The sequence below is a fragment of the Lissotriton vulgaris genome, chromosome 5 (genome assembly GCF_964263255.1).
Source record: "Lissotriton vulgaris chromosome 5, aLisVul1.2, whole genome shotgun sequence".
Lineage (NCBI taxonomy): Eukaryota > Metazoa > Chordata > Amphibia > Caudata > Salamandridae > Lissotriton > Lissotriton vulgaris.
In genome coordinates, this window is record NC_141693.1 from 1,684,469,594 (window position 1) to 1,684,489,206 (window position 19,613).

The 19,613-nt window shown below is 47.6% G+C and overlaps 1 protein-coding gene across 2 annotated transcripts in view; it reads right to left on the reverse strand.

The window, feature by feature from the left end:
- TANC2 (tetratricopeptide repeat, ankyrin repeat and coiled-coil containing 2) overlaps positions 1-19,613 on the reverse strand; it is a 2,475,706-nt gene that overhangs the window by 673,826 nt on the left and 1,782,267 nt on the right. For both annotated transcript variants that reach the window (XM_086923824.1, XM_086923825.1), the window contains one exon: positions 7,116-7,379. In XM_086923824.1, coding sequence (XP_086779950.1) covers positions 7,116-7,379 — 264 coding nt within the window. The remainder of the gene's footprint in view (positions 1-7,115; positions 7,380-19,613) is intronic.

A 19,613-nucleotide genomic window follows, 5' to 3' on the forward strand; every position in this document is an offset into this window, starting at 1 on the left:
TGAGAGCTTCAGTGGTCAGAAAATGGGCTATTTTACGAATTTTTCTGAGCTGGTGGAAGCAGGAAGACACTGTAGCACTGACCTGAGGTTGCATGGAAAGATCTTGAGAGATATAGACCCCCAAGCTTTTTACCTTGTCAGCAGGGCAAGGGGAGGGACCAAGGGCAGGGGGCCAGAAGGTGGAGTTCCAGGGGTTGGATGGGCCTCCGACGAGAACAAGCTCCGTCTTGTCGGGATTGAGTTTGAGATGGTGAGTGCCCATCCAATTGCTGATATGACAGAGGGTAGACTGGAAATCCTGAGCCGCATCCTGCGAGGAGTCAAGATTGAAAATGAGCTGAATGTCATCTGCATAGTTAAATGCAGTGACGTTCCTTCCCCGGAGGGAGCGGATCAGGGGGGTAAGGTACAAATTAAAAAGAAGTGGGGACAGAGACGAACCCTGTGGCACACCGCAGGTGAGTTTCATCCTGTCAGCCGAAAAATGGGAGAGTCGGACAGATTGGTGGCGGTTCGTCAGGAATGAGCGGACCCAATCAAGGGCCGTCCCTCCGATACCAGCCTCTTTGACACGGTCGACCAAGATGGTATGGTCGACCGTGTCGAAGGCCGCCGACAGATCCAAAAGAATCAAGGCTTGGTGGGTGTTAGAATCGGCGCCTCTACGGAGTTCCTCCATTACAGAGAGAATGACCACCTCTGTTGAATGGGCGGGTCTGAACCCGGCCTGCTGGGGGTCCAAGAAGTTGGAGTCCTCAATGAAAGAACTGAGGATACTAGTCACATACGTCTCGAGCACTTTGCTTAGGTAGGGAAGTAGGGAGATGGGACGGAAGTTGCCCATAACCGTAGGGTCAGCAGTGGGTTTCTTTAGAATGGGAACTACCTCCGCGTTCTTAAACTGGCTAGGGACCTCACCGCGCAGAAGAGAACTGTTCAGGAGGGCCAGAGGGGGGGTGGGGCAGGCTGAGAAAGCAGCCCGGAGAATCGCGGGAGGGCAGCAATCTGTGGGGGAGCCGGAGGAAACTTTGTTAAGCAAGGCAATGAAGACATCTTCTAATAGGGGAGGGAACTGAGTCAGAGAGTGAAGGTTGGTGAAGGGAGCAGCCTCAGTGAGGGGAGTAGTCGGGGGTGTGGAGGAGATACTTGTTTTGATTTTGCTAATTTTTTCTACGAAGAAGCAGTTGAGGGAATCACAGAGTGCCTGAGATGGAAGGGGTTTGATGGTCACCCTATCTGGATGTGAGAGTTCTTCTACAATGGCAAAGATGTCTTTAGATTTTTGCGCAGAGTTGAGGATTTTGGTGGAAAAATAGGTGGTTTTGGCGGCTGAGATTGCTCGTTTATATTCTCCCAGTAATTTTAGAAAAGGAGGTTTTTCTAAGGGATCATAGCTTCTACGCCAGCGACGCTCGGCTTGGCGGAGACCAAGTTTTAAAGATTTAAGGTTGTCAGAGAACCAGCGATGTGCGTCGTGAGGGCGCTTGGTTCTAATTAGCTTGAGGGGGGCGACCTTGTCACTGGCGGATTCTAGCCATTTGACGAGTGCAGCTGCTTGAGAGTCGATAGGACCAGAGCTGGGCAGAACTGAGTATGTTAAGGAGGTAAAAAATAAGTCAAGGTCTGCTTTGTTCCAGTTTCTGGCCAAGAGGCTAGTGCCTCGGCTACGAGGGGGCGGAGGAGGGACCAGGAGGAGGAAGGAAATTAGGTGATGGTCAGACCAGTGACAGGGTGTGATCGTGAGTGACTTGATGTCAAGATTATAGGTCCACACCTGGTCTAGGATATGGCCCTTGGAGTGAGTGGGTGAGTGAACGTGTTGAAGACCATTGAGCCCAGTTAATAAGTCAGTAAAAGCAAGGGATTGCGGGCTTTCGTGGGCATCTGACGGCCAGTAGTTGAAATCACCCAGGACCAAGAGTTTAGTGTTATTAATTGTAAGCTGGGAAAGCAAGTCACCAAAGTGAGAAGAAAAATTAGGCATGGATTGAGGGGGACGGTATACCAAGACACAGATTAGGGGGGATACAGAGGAATCAAATCTAATAGCCAGGCAGTCCACCTGGGGAATAGTGAGTAAAGAGAGGGAAGTGAACCTGAGGGGAAGTTTGATAATGGCAGCTACGCCGCCTCCTGGTTTGTCAGCAGGCCGATTGACTTGGAGTATGTAATACCCCGGAGGAATGGCGGCCAGGATGTCGGGGGACGAGTCCTCATTCAGCCAGGTCTCGGTTAGGAGAAGAACGTCAGGTCGGTCTGAGTCCAGGAGGTGGAAGATGTCGAGTTGGTGACTGACTAGTGATCGAGTATTAAGATAAATGATTGCTAATTCCATGTTAGCGGATGTCTGAGCGGGCAGGGGATTGGGAAGTGGGAGAGAGACTATGGGTTCAGAGGTGAGGGAAGACGGGATAGTCTGAATCTCAGAAAAGGTGCTACGGGCTTGATAAATACCTAGATGACGCAGGCGTGAAGAGCTGGTAGTGTCCAATGGCCGGAGTGAGTGTAGAGCAGTTAAGTCCCCGGGAGCGTAAGAGGTGATGAGTTGGGCAGAATGACATGGCCCGGGCCCCGGTCGGCCGCGGACGGGCGCAGACGGGCTTGCCTTAAGCGCGCCTTCGGCGCGCAAACGGCGCGCCCGCTGCGCTCGTCCGCTGCGCTTCCGGTATGGACACATCCTGTATGCTGTTGGAAAGGCGGAGTTGGGAAGGGGCGTGGCCTAAGTGAGTGGGCGTGGCCTGTGCACCGCGAGGAAGGCGGCAGTTCTGATCAAGCCCAGCCTCGCTCGTTGCAGCGCTAAATCCGCTGTTCAGGGGTCATGAGTGGCAGGCAGGTGAACAAAGGTTAAAAGGATTCCAATCAATTCGGTTTTTAAAAGAGCAAGAAAAACGTGGCTCCCGGCTGTGCCTCAGGAGATTTAATGATTCCAGCAGCGCTGGTTCTCGGCGCTTTAAGAACGCTGGCGAAAAGGGGCGTGGCCTAAGTGAGTGGGCGTGGCCTGTGCACCGCGAGGAAGGCGGCAGTTCTGATCAAGCCCAGCCTCGCTCGTTGCAGCGCTAAATCCGCTGTTCAGGGGTCATGAGTGGCAGGCAGGTGAACAAAGGTTAAAAGGATTCCAATCAATTCGGTTTTTAAAAGAGCAAGAAAAACGTGGCTCCCGGCTGTGCCTCAGGAGATTTAATGATGTTTTTTATGTGGTTATTATATGCCGAGGTTTGATCCCTCTTGAGTCAATCACAGTCATTTAACCCTGAAAGAACACCAAACCTGTTTTCTAAACTAATCCCCCAATCGTTAACAGGAGCACCCATGCCCCATCTGTTTGTCGTTGCATTCCACCCTGGCCTTGTAGTGTTAGGGTATGTCTTGGGATATGTCATGCTTCGCTGTTTTCCATAAAAAAATTCTTAAGTAATTGGAACGATAGTACCACTCCTACGTTGAGGGTGGAGTATATTTAACAAGACATTGGGGAGTACAGCCGTGTTAGAAAAGTTCAATACAATACAATCTCCTTTGAACTTTTTTGGGCTGTTCCCTATCCAGGCTACCCTTCTAGCCATCTTAATCTCCCCTGCTAACTGTTGTTTCCCCCAGGGAGTCATCTGCATATTACCTGACAGCCAGTGCAAAGCCTTGCTTATCAGGGATGTTGGAGATTCTGATTGGCCAGGTGCCAAAGAAGGTACATTTGCCAGTACCAACACCAAGGGTGAGGCTTCTACTATGAATTGTAAGGAATCTTTTTCTAAACCTGGTGAGGTCGTTACAGTTGATCTTAGTAAGGAATCTTCTCTTATCTCTGGCTGATTATGTTCTGTTGCTGGTACCTGTCCAAGGGGGATAGTCGGAGCCACGTTTTCACCTCCCTCTGTCCCACTCACAGTGTGCTCTTTATTTGTGTGGGCTAGATTTGAGACTAGGGTTGTTGTGTTAGCCACCTCCTCAACTATCTTGTTCTGGGCCCCACCCAATTTCTTTACTTCAGCGGTGAGTTTGTCTATTTTAGCCACCAGCGGTTTGATGATGGCCTTGACCTTACAGTCGATCATGTCCGCTTTCCTATTGAATAACTCATCATCCATGATTTGTTTGTCACTATCTTCCCCATACCCCCTACTTTTATCCCTTGTTTTTACTGGTGATGCAACCCTTTTTCTCCCTGATCGTGACCCTCCGCGATTAGACTGGATTTTTCAACATGTTCTAACCGCCCTAATTACAGGCACAGGGATGGGAGGTTCCTCTACTATTGCGTCCACATGTGTGGGAGAATCTTCTACTATAACATCAACCTGTGACTCGTGGTCAGTTTCTTGATCAGTTTCTGGGTCAACCTCTAAAAGTACACTTTGATTAAAAGTTTCGCTGTCACGAAGATCAGTGTCAGGGACTTCGCTGCCTACAGCCTGGGATGGTATATCTATCCATGGAGAATTTGGAGGTGGGCTCAAAGAATGGAGAATGGGGGATTGGCTTCATCCTAGTGACTGCCTTCTTTCACTATAAATTTTTGTTACTACCTGAACCAAATAATTATCCATAGTGTTAGACACAGCGGCAGGAATCTTTTTTGGCATACTGTATAATATTAATTACAGCGCGATTTCAATACCATACAATAATAATGTACAATACGAAAGGGTAAGACTAGATAGTGCTCCTCAGTAAGGTAATGATCATACACAATATGTCTTACTTTAAGGGAGTATCTTTATATCAGCACGGGCAGTATGTCGTGCCCAGTCCAGTCACGGCCTGTCTCGGACTGTCTAAGACTGTCCGCCCTTTGTCCGGGCGTCCCGCTCGCATCCCGCGGAACGTGGAGCCGGTCCAAACAAATAGAGGATATGGTGATCTGGGGGCGGGGCTCACAGGGTGCGCAGGCCAGGTGACCATGGCCGTGCAGGGACTCCTGGGAGAGCGAGTCCCTCCAGCGCGATTTTACCACCACCTGTGTGCAGTCAGCCCAACCGCCCCACTGCTGACACACCTCCAGCCAGATGAAACAGCACCCGCGAAGCGGTGGCGGCAAGGAGGGGAGGCGGTAGCAAAGCCCAAGGGACCACGGGGCAGAAAACCAAAGGAGAGAGCTTTAAAGATCCTCGGCGTTCTTCTACTCAGCGCAGGTAAAATTTCAAGTGTCCCAATCACAGGAGGAAGAGCATAGGTTTTATCTCATTTGCCGGTCCGGGGGTGGGGCTCACAGGGTGCGCAGGCCAGGTGACCAGGGCCGTGCAGGGACTCCTGGGAGAGCGAGTCCCTCCAGCGCGATTTTACCACCACCTGTGTGCAGTTAGCCCAACCGCCCCACTGCTGACACACCTCCAGCCAGATGAAACAGCACCCGCGAAGCAGTGGCGGCAAGGAGGGGAGGCGGTAGCAAAGCCCACGGGACCACGGGGCAGAAAACCAAAGGAGAGAGCTTCAAAGATCCTCAGCGTTCTTCTACTCAGCGCAGGTAAAATTTCAAGTGTCCCTAAATATATGTTAATAAATAGGACATATTTGACTCCCTCAAGACTCTTCAAGGTCAGCATTACAAAAGATCCTAACTGTTGGTGCTGCGGCAAACAAGAGGGCTCCCTTGCTCACATGCTATTCAAGTGCCCCCTCCTCCAAGACCTTTGGAATAAAGTTTTTGACTACATTACACATACTCTAAATATTCTTCCCACAATAGATTTCCCATACATTATTTTGGGTCCTTTGGAACCCCAATTCAAGAAAGACAACAATTGTTTCCTAATGGACTTAATGCTCACTCTAGCTTGCAAACTAGTCCTAAACAACTGGTAGAATTTCAAAGCGGTCTCTTTTTTAAGTGGCGTGGCAAGAGTGGTTATCTTTCCTCAGAGAAGCCGATAACATTGTTATTGCTATCCAATTCTCCCTGTGGAGATCTTCGCGCTGCTCAATTTGGAATGCGCTAGACACAAGTGCCTTTATTTATAAACCACCATGATCTTTCCCACAGGTAAACTCGCCCCCCTTCAAATTTCGCGTTTCCATGCCACTTCTTCTACACCAGGCCATATAGCTACTTGTGTCACCTTCTTCCCTCAAACATGTGAGACAAAATCTTTTTATTCACACCTGTGCACACCAATGAGTCATAGATGTCAATGTATATCATTCAATTTGTATCTAACCCTCAAGGTCATCTATAAGTTTTTGTATAACATGTATGAACTTTATTGCAATCTCAACTATTCGAATTGTAATGATCTTCTACAACTCCATTGTGATATTTCATGCCTACCTATGTATCAACTCATATGCAAAGTACTGATCATCTACCATCGACAATTGTTTACTGTATCATCTTATGCACAGCCTCTATCCCTCCCCCTTGTTGTATCCTGCCTTTCTCACCGTATATTTATTTCGTTGACCACTGTCTATCTCTGGTTGTCAAATCTAATAAAGCACCTTGAACTTTAAAAAAAATGTATCTTTGGTTAGACTACAATTCCCTTTCTTTTTCAAATGATAGCATTTTTCATTTGTAACCATTAACCTTATGGAAGCAGCGCTCCAGGGATACGAACAGCACTTGCAAAAACAGATGATCATTGCGCTGCACATTTATTGCTTTGAAACGCCTATTGCATTTTACGCCTGCGCACTTCTGGTGAGAACTGTGATGAGACGGTGTATACAAACTACAATCCTTAAATAAAGATACATGAAGAGATGCACAAATCCTGCAAGGCTGATGATTATCACGAAGCCTAGCTAATCTGCAGCATGACGGAGCCCTTAGCAACAACTCTTTCTTCAGCCTTGATCTTTCTTACTTTTAAACTTCGATTACTCCTTTATCTAGAGCTCTCAAAACATTTTTATAAGGTTTCTCCTTCTTGCACATATAAGCATAGAGAGAAGGGAGGCAGCCCACCACAGATCACAACAGGCTTTGCTCACAAAGCCAGGATTAAGTTGTTGAAACGGCTCACAAAAAGCGAGTCGCAGTAAACACATGAATGTTTGTACGCATCCCTCAACTATCTGAACATGCATATATGATTTGTAGGTCAACAAAAGAGTTAAAACATAAAATGTGTTTACACAGGGAAGATTAAACCATCTGCTTGACAACTGTAGTTGCTTACCTGCCACTGAATTTGGCCGTGGCATCAGGTATAGTGGGATGGACTGCACAGACTGCGAGAGGACGGAGTCCAGGTTCCTCTCAGGGATCTTATTGAGACTGTATGTAGAGGCAGTCATGTTTTCGTCCACTCTGTACAAGCAGGAATCCATGCTGGACTTCTGAGACTGCCAGGGCTTCAGGTTTCCTCTGCAACCTAGGTCTTTGCTGCCCTCCCCTCCATACTTTGACCGCTCCACATTTTCCGAGTAACTGGTGAGGGTAGCTGCAGATGAACAATTAGAAGAAAAACATTCAGTTATTCAATAATGGACTTTGAATGTATAAAGAAAGGAAAAAGAGTTCCAATTCATCAGACGTCTCAGTATACATATCCACATACAAAAAATGCCTGTTTGCATCAATTCTCCTCACAGCATAGTTAGAGAGATCTCTAGACAGACAACACTGCTCACCGCAGACATGCCATGTAACTGCACTTCCATCAACAAATGCCCTTATCACCTTACAAACCAAAACGCGATAGGGTTGAGCCCATACACCCCTCTTGAGCCTAGGCTACAAACAAAAGTCATACAAACAGCAAATAGCTGTAGTAGGATAAGGTCAAAAGCATAAATCGGTCGTTGTTAATACTTCAATTGTTATCAGCAGGATTATTATAATCCTACTAAAATACTTAGTTCTGTTTTTCATATAAGACACCACACACATTGATGCAAAAAAGTTACTTTTACCTTAAATCAAAAATAGAAAACTTGTGCGAAAATCATACATTTCTTAATTGAAATATTGTTTCTGTTTGTACAAGTAAGTTAACATTGGGTGTCTTATGCTTTTGAATTTCTCCTGCTAATACTATATGTGTTTTATATGACTGGTCACCTTACACCAGCACTAAAAAAGATCTCTGAAAATGCTCCAACACAGCCAGAATATGTAAATAACTGGATATAATGCACCCAACAGCTACTTATCCAAAATATGTATTTGCCAAACAATGGGCAGCTACACCAACTGAGGAAATAGGGACGGCCAAATGGTGGTCGCTCACTTTTGGCCTCCCACTCTAGCCCAGGCTGATTCTTGGAGTTGCCGGTGAGCTACTCTCACCAGGACCGGCGCATGAGGACACCCTGGGAGCGAGGTAGCACAGAGGCCCGCGTAGACCGGCAGGCAGGACGACGCTTCAAGGCTAGAGGGGCCATTCAACCACAGGGGAGGGTGCAGGTGGACGACTCCGTGCTGCAGTACAGACTTTGTTGTCGTGGCCTGGTCTCCAAGACAAAAGACCAGGGGGAGAGGCAAGGAGAGCCGGAAGCCTTCCCCCATGGAGCACTCCCATCTCCGTCCTGACTCGCCTGTGGTGGTGCCATCAGAACCGTTGGGCCTAAGGAAACGGCGCTACACCAAGGCATCTGCCACGGCCTGACCAACAGACCACTTAACAAAGCCCCACACTGGCCAGGCGAGTAGAGCCTCACTCCCTGGCACAACCTATGGCCGGGATGGCGTGGCAGTCTCAGCTGCGCAGTGGACCCTCCCTCAACCAGGAAGGGGGGGAAGCAGGGGGTACAAACTGTGTTGTGGATGCTGTGACTCAGTAGTTTGGCCTGGGTCCCAACCAACAGAACAAGAGGTACTCGCCGGGGTCCCATTTTCAGCCACTGGGTGGCCCAGACGGTAGGATAGCCTGGGATAGGGTGGAGCGGAAGGGGAGTGGGGAGATGAGGGGGGGGGGCAATTCGCCCTAGCCTGCACCACAGAATCTGCTCCTGTGGGCACCGCTGCTCGTGCCGTGCCTTCCGCAGAGCTAGTGGGATGGTGGGTGTGCCTCCCACGCATTACAAGGGGCACCTGAAATCAAACGGTCTGACACTTTGAGACCCAAGGTGCCAACATGGGATGAGACAAGGCCCCGGTGATAGACGCCCAATAGAAAATTGACAAATTTACGGCCTTTACAGGTGGACACATGACTACGAGTAGAGGAAAGGCCCAGTCTGCCTAGAAGCAGGGTGGGAATATACTACAGTCATCCTACAGTCAATCCTTGAATCCAAGATAGGAGAGGCTTGGATGGATGTGGCCCTCTTATGCAAAGATCTTCGCAATACCACAGCCAGAGTTTACAAGGCACAGGGGTGCATTTCGGAACTGGAGGATGCTGTCTGCGCGCTCAAAACAGAGGTGATATGTCGAACCATGGAGTCTGTGGCCCTTCCCGCCACGGTGGAAACACTGAAAACAGAAGCTAAAGGAGCAACCTTCACTTTACTGAATTCCCCGAGGGGGACGGAGGGTGCTGCCCCGGGGGCCTTCCTAGAATAAGGGCTCATATCCTGGATCGACCGTGGCCGTCTGTCAAAACGCTTCATAGTCGAATGAGCTCATAGGTCCCTCGGCCAAAGCCTCCTCCGGGCCTCGACCCCCATGCGACCCAAGATTTTTAATTTTTGCAATAAATACACAATCCTGCGAAGCAACTTACTTACCGATCCAGCCAAATGATGGCTACCCTGACTACACCTAACCGGTTCGGTTCCAGTGCAAGTCTTACGATCAAGTCAAACCCATTCTCCGGTCCACAACCCGCCAATACATGCTCCTTTTTTTGGGGTGCCTGCGGTCGTCGTCTTCTTCATGGGCAGATCCCACTGTTTCAACTCTCCGGAGGATGCCTGAAAATGGCAAACAGAACAATGCCTTTTGCTCCTGGGCCAGCCGCAGCTGGGGCCATTTGGAGGAGAGTGGGAGGTACCGGTGGAGGAAACATTCTTGCAGAGGCTGTTGCTAAAACACCTCGGCTCTGTCAGACATGGACGGGGAGGGGACGTCCGCCTCACCTGCTACAGACAACGTTCATGCTGAGCTGTCCTCATTCCCAGTTAAGGATGCTCCCTGGCACATGTCCCCTCCAACCCACTGAGGCCTACACCCAAGAGGCGGGTGGAAGTGGGGTTTCACTATATGCGAGATACAGCCCTGTTCTACCTCAACCGCAGCAAACACTGGCTGTTTCTGACCCGCCATGACGGCGTTAATGGCATTGACATGGAATGACAATGGGACTGTTAGATCGCATTAAGCTGGGAGTTGTCCTGCAGTTCCTCTGCAGAAATTGTCCCTCAGAGGTATTGCTTCAGGAGACCCAACTGCTCTTATCTGGCCAAACATGGGTGCGTAAGGGTTTATCACTCAGGATTTTATTGAGGCTCTGGGGGCAATTTTTCTCTACATATTCTATGCCACTGGCAGTATCTAGTGTGATCCGCGACATCTCAGGCAGATTTGAGTTGGTGGAGGGATCATTAGAAGGCTCCTTTTATCACCTCTTGAGTGTGTATGTCTCCCCGCAGTTTTCTACTTCAACGCTGACCTCGGTCAGGGACCTGATCTTGTCCCCTCCCACTGGCAGGCTCATCTTGGAGGGTGACTTTAACAACATTTTCGGTCCCTTTGACTCCCTAAGGTCTCGAGAAGTGGAGCCCAGGGAAGGGAGGGGCCTGCCTAGCTGGGCTTTGGATCACAGACTCTACAACGTCTGGTGTGGCTGGAATCCTACGACCCATGAATATACACATGCTTCGGCGGTGCATGGCTACCTCTTGCTAAATATCGTTTACAACGGAACCGGAACACCTCATGCCATTACAACGTGGTCGTTACCAACGGACGCCATTACTACGCAAAGTCGGAACAGAGGCTTGCTCTAGGGGCAATAGGTGTTGGATTTAAAATCCAACACCTTCACTACTGTTGCACAGACTGGAGTTGGAAGTTGGAATAGTAAATTATTCTACTCCAACATCCAGCGCCCCTCCTAGGGCAAGTTGTTGTTCCAACTTGCGGAGTAATGGCATGTGTTGCTACAACGCGGTCGTTGTAATGACATGTGTAAAAAAAAGCATGCGGGAAAACGAGGCATTTTCCTTACTCTCCTGCAAAGACCTTTTTTTGATACCCGTCACTGATGTCCTTCACATGCAAGGGGGGAGAGAAGGACACACAAGCCTAGCACCTCAATGTCTGCCTTCTCATGAGCAAACCGTCTAAGCCCGGGGACAAACCTGGAGGTCTTCCTGGACACTAGCCAGGTGACGGCTGATTTATCCAGAGTGACTGCAAGGCCGTCATGCACAGGAATGACCGCTCACTCTCGCAGTGAAATTGCCTGCCTTGCCTGTGAAATTTAGACTCATTTCCCAACTGGAAACTTTGATGCTCCAGCTCGAATCTAGGAATGTGGTCAATTTGACAGAACTCCTAAGCTGCCATCTGGCAATGGATAGGGGTACCTGCGAAAGGTATGTCTGGGGAAGACCCGCAAGTGCTGGGAAGCCACAGCCAGCAGATACGAATGCCTCAAATTTGCAAATCTATACTGCAATATCCTGAGGGGTCTGAATAGAGAGGGAAGCCGACTAGTCAGGTTGCCTCCCCACTGCAGAACTTGATGCTGCTTTCACATCCAGACCGGTCCAGGCATTAGTGCTTGGTGAACATGTGTCTACTCTTCTACGTGGCTGCACCGCCTATGTCTTGCAGAGACACCCCAATGTAGAGTGCAGCAGTAGTTGCCAGGTTTGTGGTGAATTCTCCTCGCTCTGCCCTGAAGTAGACGCTTCACCTTGTTGTTGCAGAAGGCTGACATCCAAAGTGCTTTACTCTGCGTGGACTGGGGCTGGTTTCTTTCGGGATTGTCAAAGGGATTGTCAAAGGGCATGAACAGTTGGTCAGAAGTACTTTAAGTCTTCTATCATGTTCATGTAAAATCAAATCCAACTTTGTACATCTAGCAAGTGCAATATTTCTATGGAGAATTATAGGCATATTTGTTGACCTGGTCATCTAAGGAATGTAGCACCAGGCGCTAGGCCAAGTTTACTTATTATGATTCGGGACTCCGAAGAGTTCCATATAAGGTGAAGAAGTCACATCCAAAAATCAACATAACACTCCATTAAAAGAGGATTTTAAAAAAATATATACGGTACTAAATCATCATTCCATATAAAAACATATAGAAATAGAAAGAGCATATACACAGAAACCATTCCAGGAAGTTAATTGAACCATATCTAATCAGGTTACCATTGTTGAATACTTAATGGACTTTTACGAAGATTACAATCTAATACTACTATGAAACTTTAAGAATTAAGAACATATAGTAAAAAGAGGGGATTTGTCAATTCAAAATACAGCACGAAATGACCAGCAGCATTATAAATATTTAAGAAGTTTGCAGAAAAAAACAGAGTAATAAAATTCAGGGGGAAATATGCAATAACTAACAATGTAAGAAATAAATAAAAATTAAAAAGCTCATAGTAAAAACGAAGACATACAATTTCAGCATACAGTACTCAATAACTAGCAGCAAAAAGGATAGAAAAAGTGCAAATGACCTGAAACATGCATAATGAACCAATACTGTTCTAAAATATATTTAAAAATTGTTCAAAAAAGCTAAAATATGTAAAACAAACTAATTCAGATGGAGGTGCCAGCAGACAGTTAAGGGCCTCTTCTGCTGTGGTGATATTGGGCCAGATTTAGGTAGACTAATACCGGTCGGTAACGGCCGAAATGACCGAATTTCGGTCGTTACCGACCGGTATTAGGCTTTTGAGATGTAGGAGGCCACATTTCAGGATCTGATGCTACTGCCTGTGCTTCATATAGCATACTGTATCCGACTGATGCACATTAACGGTGGTTTCCCACGTTATACTGCCCACCCCAAAAGAAGTGCAGGAATGGATGTATCTGTTCTCACACTTTCTGCAACGCTCAAGCTTCTGCGCAGTAACAATGTGTGCTCACATCACAAAACCATGCCCACCTTATCAACAATTTCCATATAGACCAAATCATAAACAATACCCTTTCGACAATGCACTGAGAAGGATGCTCAGGAACCAGATGCATATCAGAGCACTTCACGACCTCGGCAGTAGTATGAAGTACTATGTATATGCAACTGGACCACCAAGGAAAGTGCTCTAGGTCTCACAAGACGTATAAAAAGCACAAATACGGCTGAACTCAGTCGTAAATTGGGTGCATTTCCCACTGTTCATTGTATGTACGGGCAGGGCAGAGGTAGGGATGTACTTCAGAAATAGTTATTTTGGTCTCCTTCTACCTTAAGCTAATGCAATATCTGCGGTGTTGCGAGCAACTAATTGTATTAACTTAGGCAAAGACAGTCAGGGGGCGATGTTACTTCTTATTTTCCGTTTGTAAACTCTGTATTTAATCAATCTCATTTCTAGAGCTACACAATTAGATATTTCGTTGCTTCCACAGTCACAAAACGTCAATCTGCAAGGCGGAGAGAAAACAATTGATTTTCCACCTGGGCCTCATACACGCACCAGCTCCAATCACCTTTTCGTACACTAATAAATGTGCAAATGTGTTTGTTGGGGCTGCAGTGGGTCTACAAGATTTAAGTGATTTCTGAATAATGTGCCTTCTCTCATTTAGTCAGTTGCAATAGTATGTGTTAACCTGTGCATTGAATTAACCGGTCAGCAAGAGTTGGCCAGTATGAAATCTCAGTGAGTTTCTAAGCTTTAGCTTACTTAAATGAGTATGTGTCCTAAACTTGCCATGGATGACTCAGGCTTTCGTCTCTCCAATCTCGTTAAAATGAGAACTTAAGTGCTGTGTCACAGCAGCACCGATTACATGTATTATTAAAGTAGCAAAAACGTGGCAACAAGCATTATAAAAACTGGAAAATCCAACAAAGGTAGGTACATCAGGGATGGCAGACAGGAGGAATCCAGCTGAGAGGACAAAGAGGGCTACTGTTGTAAAGTAGTTCCCCCATACAGGTCAGTGCAAGCACTCTAATGGAGACAGAAGAATATACCAAAAAGACAAAAGCACTAAATGAGAGAAGAAACTCTAGCAGGATGAGCTGAGACATTATTAAGTCTCAAGCTAAAGGCTGAAAGAGGATGGTCGAAGAAAGCCAATGGTTAACAGGGCAAAAAGAAAAGTCAACACTGAGAAGGGTTGTCTGGTAATCATGTGTTAGGTGGTTTGCTAAGTTAGTTATAAAAGTTGTATAAAATATGGAGTAGCCCGTGTTAAGTCAAGAGTGAGTTGTCCTCTGTTAAAACACATAGAACCAGATATGCTGTGGAAAAAGGTCCCCCATTAAAAATAATACTCATAATAATGATATTATCATAGTGTGGACTAGAGAATTAAGTGGATCATAGTGCCAGAATAAAAACTAGAATTATGCATACGGAAACGCACAAATTATGCAGCGGTTTACCTAAATTATGAGGCAAGAAAAGGCAAATTGAAAGGCATAATGTGGCTCATTTTAGGACAGTATTACTTTATTATTTTGTCATTTTTCGCATAGTAACACTATTTGTGCAAAAATTAACCCCATTAGTACCTGTTTAACAAACAAATGCAGCAATAAGCAACTGAAAAATGAGAAATCATCCTTTGAGCAGGGCCTTCCACTGTGCAGGGACATATGTCGCCACATTCTAAATAAGTTTTGATCGGCTTAAGTTAGAAACAATCTTTTGTTAAAATCTGCAGAATATGCAGCAGTTCATGGGTTATGTGGCAAATCCATAATTAAGAGGAAAACTCGGCAGGCGCAGAATCGCATAATTCTAGTCACCCTAATTAGAACCTACCTCAATAGTACTCATTTGATCAACTTCAAAAAGATAAGCCCTAGTTGACTTGAGTCACAATCAGCTGTTTTAACAGCTAACTAAGATGATTAATACGAGAGGTGGTTTCTTTTTGGTGCAATTACACACATTAGAGCAAGAACTGGCAAAGCATGAAGTGGCCTGCTGGCCTTTTACTAGTGCTTATTTTGCTTGTGAATGGTTTTTAGGTCTCGCTGAGTCAGCACGCATGCGTTGATGGGAGAGACTTTAGTAGGTGAGTTTTCAAAGTGCTGCTGCCTGGCGACAAGCTTGCCTACATGCGAGCCCGCATGCGCGAACCGCCAGCCTTCAGCGCCATCCGTCTTTCCTCTTGCTTGCTCCCTGTCTCCGCCCATCCCCCACCTTGTGCTTACAAGGTTTCGGGATTCTCCCACACACAAAACCACACACACAAACACAACCACACACACAACCCCAACCACACACACCCACCCACACCCACAACAACACACACAACCACGCACACACACACAACCACACACACCGCCAACCACGCACATACACACAACCACACACACCCACACCCACAACCACACACACCCAACCACACACACAACCACACCCACAAACTACACACACAACCACAAACACACAACCACCCACACAACCAAACACACAATCACAACCACACACACAACCACGTCCACACACACACACCACACAACCACAAGCACACACACAACCACACACACAACCACAACACACACACAACCACACCCACAAACAACCACGCACACCCACAACCATGCACATACCCACAACCACGCCCACAAACACAACCACACCCACACAACCACACCCACACAACCATACACAACCACGCCCACAACCACACACACACACAAACTACCCACACAACCACCCACACCCACACAACCAAACGCACAATCACAACCACACCCACAACCACACACACACAAACTACCCACACAACCACACACACACAAACACAACCACGCACACACACAACCACACACACACACAACCACACCCAACCACACACCCAACCACACAACCACGCACACCCAACCACAACCACACACACAACCAACAACAACCACACACACAACCAATCACAACCACACACACAACCACAAACACATACAACCACACCCACCAGACCCACAACCACACACAACATACAACCACACACACAATCACACACACAACCACAAGCACACACACCACACACACAACCACACACCCAACCACACACACAACCAAACACAAAAGCACACACACAACCACACAAACACAAGCACACACACAACCACACACACAAACACAACCACACACAACCACTCGCACAGACAACCACACACATAACCACACACACAACTACAACCACGCACACACACAACCACACACACACACAACCACACCCAACCACACACACAACCACACAACCACGCACACCCACACAACCACACCCACCCACAACCACACCCAACCACCCACACAACCACACCCACCCACAACCACACCCAACCACACACACAACCACACACACAAACAACTATGCACACAACCACACTCACACAACCACACGCACAAACACCCACAACCACATGCACAACCACACACAACCACACACACACACAACCACAACATACAACCATAAATATAACCACGCACCCACCCACAACCACGCACACACTCACAACCACACCCACAACCACACACACAAACACACACACCCGCACACACAACCACACATACATAACCATGCACAGCCACAACACACAACCACACACACATAACCATGCACAACCACACACATACAACCAACCAAAACACACAAGACCACAACACAAACAACCACGCACACACACCACACCCACACAAACACAACCACGCACACCCACAACCACGCACACACCCACAACCACCCACACAACCACACCCAACCACACACACACACAACCACCCACACAAACAACCACACCCAACCACACACACAACCACACCCAAACAACCACACACAACCACACACACACAAACTACACACACACAACCACACACAAACTCACACAACCACACACAACCACCCACACACACAACCACCCACACACACAACCACCCACACTACCACCCACACAACCACACACACAACCACACCCACACAACTACACACACACACCACACACACATACAACCACAACCACACACCACACGCACACACACAACCACACACAACCACACCCACACAAACAAAACCACCCACACAACCACAAATAAAACCACACACACACAACCACACAAACTACATAACCACAAACACACACAACCACTCACACCACACAAACACAACCAACCACACACACCACACACACAACCAACCACACACACCACACACACACACAACCACACACCACACACACAACCACACACACACACACACACACACACAACCACACACAGAACCACAACCACACACACAACGACACCCAACCACACACACAACGACACCCAACCACACACACACCCCACCCTCCCAGCCACTCACTGCCTATCAGCCTCCTGAGCCAGGTAGCGCGATCAGTTTCACGTTCACGACCACGTTCGCTGTGGAAGTGTTCGCGTTTCTAGTTTTATTCAGCATTCACTCTTGTTTCCTAGTGCTTGACAATCCAATCTCTACAATATTTAAGCAGCCTGCACGCCTCCTGTCAACCATACCACTCCAAGCATTTTCTCTGATCCACATAGATATCAGTGGTACAAAGGTAACCAGGTTTCTTATCCTTACTTCACCAATAACCAAAATACTAAACTGCATTCGTGCCCCACTTAGTTTCAAACAGCAAACAGTTATTCTAATCGGTTTGTTTCACAGAGGTTGTGTCTTAGGAGAAGGGAAGTGGCACTCGAATGGCACTATACGCTAGTGTTTTCAAAAGAGTTGTTTAAAAAAAAAAGGTTTTATGAATAATTGGCTCTTTTACAAATTCTGATTCCACCAGAATCAGAGTCCTCCACAACACCCTGTTTTTTTGGCTGTCAGCTGTGAAAAGAAGACCAATATTGCCCCCATTTTTATTATTCTGTAACCTCGGTTCAATTCTGGGGTGCTTTCTAGGTTTCGCCTGGCATAGCACTGCGCAGCAGTGTCCGCGCAGGCAAAATCTTAAGTTTTAGCAGTACGGGCTTTGTCCCGCCTCTCTCTTCCATTGGCTAGCTCCATAAATGGAGGCTAGCCATTGGAAGAGAGATCTGTCCGTAATTGTCGGAGCAGATTCGTGGGCGTTCCGGCGATTTTTTCGCTCTCCACCCCTTTTAGAACGTCATTGCGGCGGTGGGCGGATGTGTTTTTTTTTTTGTCTCTGCATGTTTTTGCCATTTTGGATGTGCCTTTTGCAGGGGTGGACTGTGCAATTGTCGTCTCCGTGGCTACAAATGGCGAGATGCAAGATGGCGGTCCAAATTTCCAAGAAGAGGAAGGTGAGCCGTGTTTAATGTTGAAACGGTAACTTCTGGTTTAAGAATGCCCTCTAATAACACTGGGAGGGTGTTCCCGTGATTCGGCAGATCGCTATGGCCCTGCAGTTGTTCTTGTATCGTGCATTGATACAATGTTTCTGCTTGTGCAAATCTCGGACAATTTTCAAGGTGGGAAAGAGTCAGGTAGGAGTTTTAGATCTCGACCCACTGAATTCCTGCTTCATCCTATTTCATAAATGCTTCGTTTACACTGGAAATGGATCAGAGAGACCATGCTTCGCCCTGGCCCGCTGGGAGAGCATGTGCCCATGCGCATTTTCAATCACTTTCTCTCCTCCGCGACTGGGCTGGGAGGAGGGATTTGAGGCGGGGCTTGGGTGTGTTGGCTGATGCCGTCCTCTTCCTCTAATCCCTGCTGCCGCTTCTTTCTCCTCGCCGGGGTCCCCTCTGCCAGAGCTTTCTCTCCGTCTGTGCAGCCTCGTTTTCCCGGTTCGTATGCGGCAGGTCCTGGGGCTGGATGCTGGTCGCTATCCTACCCAGGAGCTACCAGAGACGGCGTGGACTAGAGGTAGGTGGCTGGCTGGTGCAAAACTGCTTTTCTCCTGTTTTATGATGATGCGCGATGCCGGGTCCTCGCTGCTGTGCTGAGCTGGTAACGTTAGCATGGGGGTGGTGGTAACCATGAGGGAGGGGTTCTCACAAACACATGGACTCTCCCTCTGGGGCTACAGCTCCATCACCCAGTGCCTTTATACAGAAACCGATTAACTTCTCTCCCTTTCCCTTACCTAACAACTCGGCTTAAAATAGGAAATGGTCATCCTCTCACGCCCCGTGTCCCCTCTCGATTTCAAACCGCTAATTCTGACGCCTCTCTCCAGGTTATTTTCTTAAACATATTTTGAATGGAAGCATCTAAAAAAATAATAAAGCGTTTGTTTTTCTCACAATCAACGCGTGGTGCCTAGCAACAGGGCGGTGCGCTACATTTCTGCGTAACAGCCGCGTGATTTATGTTTTTCTTCAGATGTTTGTGGCTTTTTTTTTTTACGTCAGCAGTTGTGTTTTTTTATGAATGTAGTTTTGAGCTTTAAATACAGAGTGCCCACGCCCACCCTTTAAAAGGATGTAGGTGTTATTCAGGGCACAGGTTACCCCAAGGTTGCCCGTGGTGAGGGTGGTGCCAGCACATTTCTTCCTCCTTCCGCATTAGTCCCCACCTTCCCTGTGGCCGCTGACAGGTGAGGGTGCAGCTCCAGCAGGAACAGCGATGATGTTGCAAAACAGATTACACTGGAGCGTCATCGGGAGGCTCTCTGCCCACGAGGCGCAGA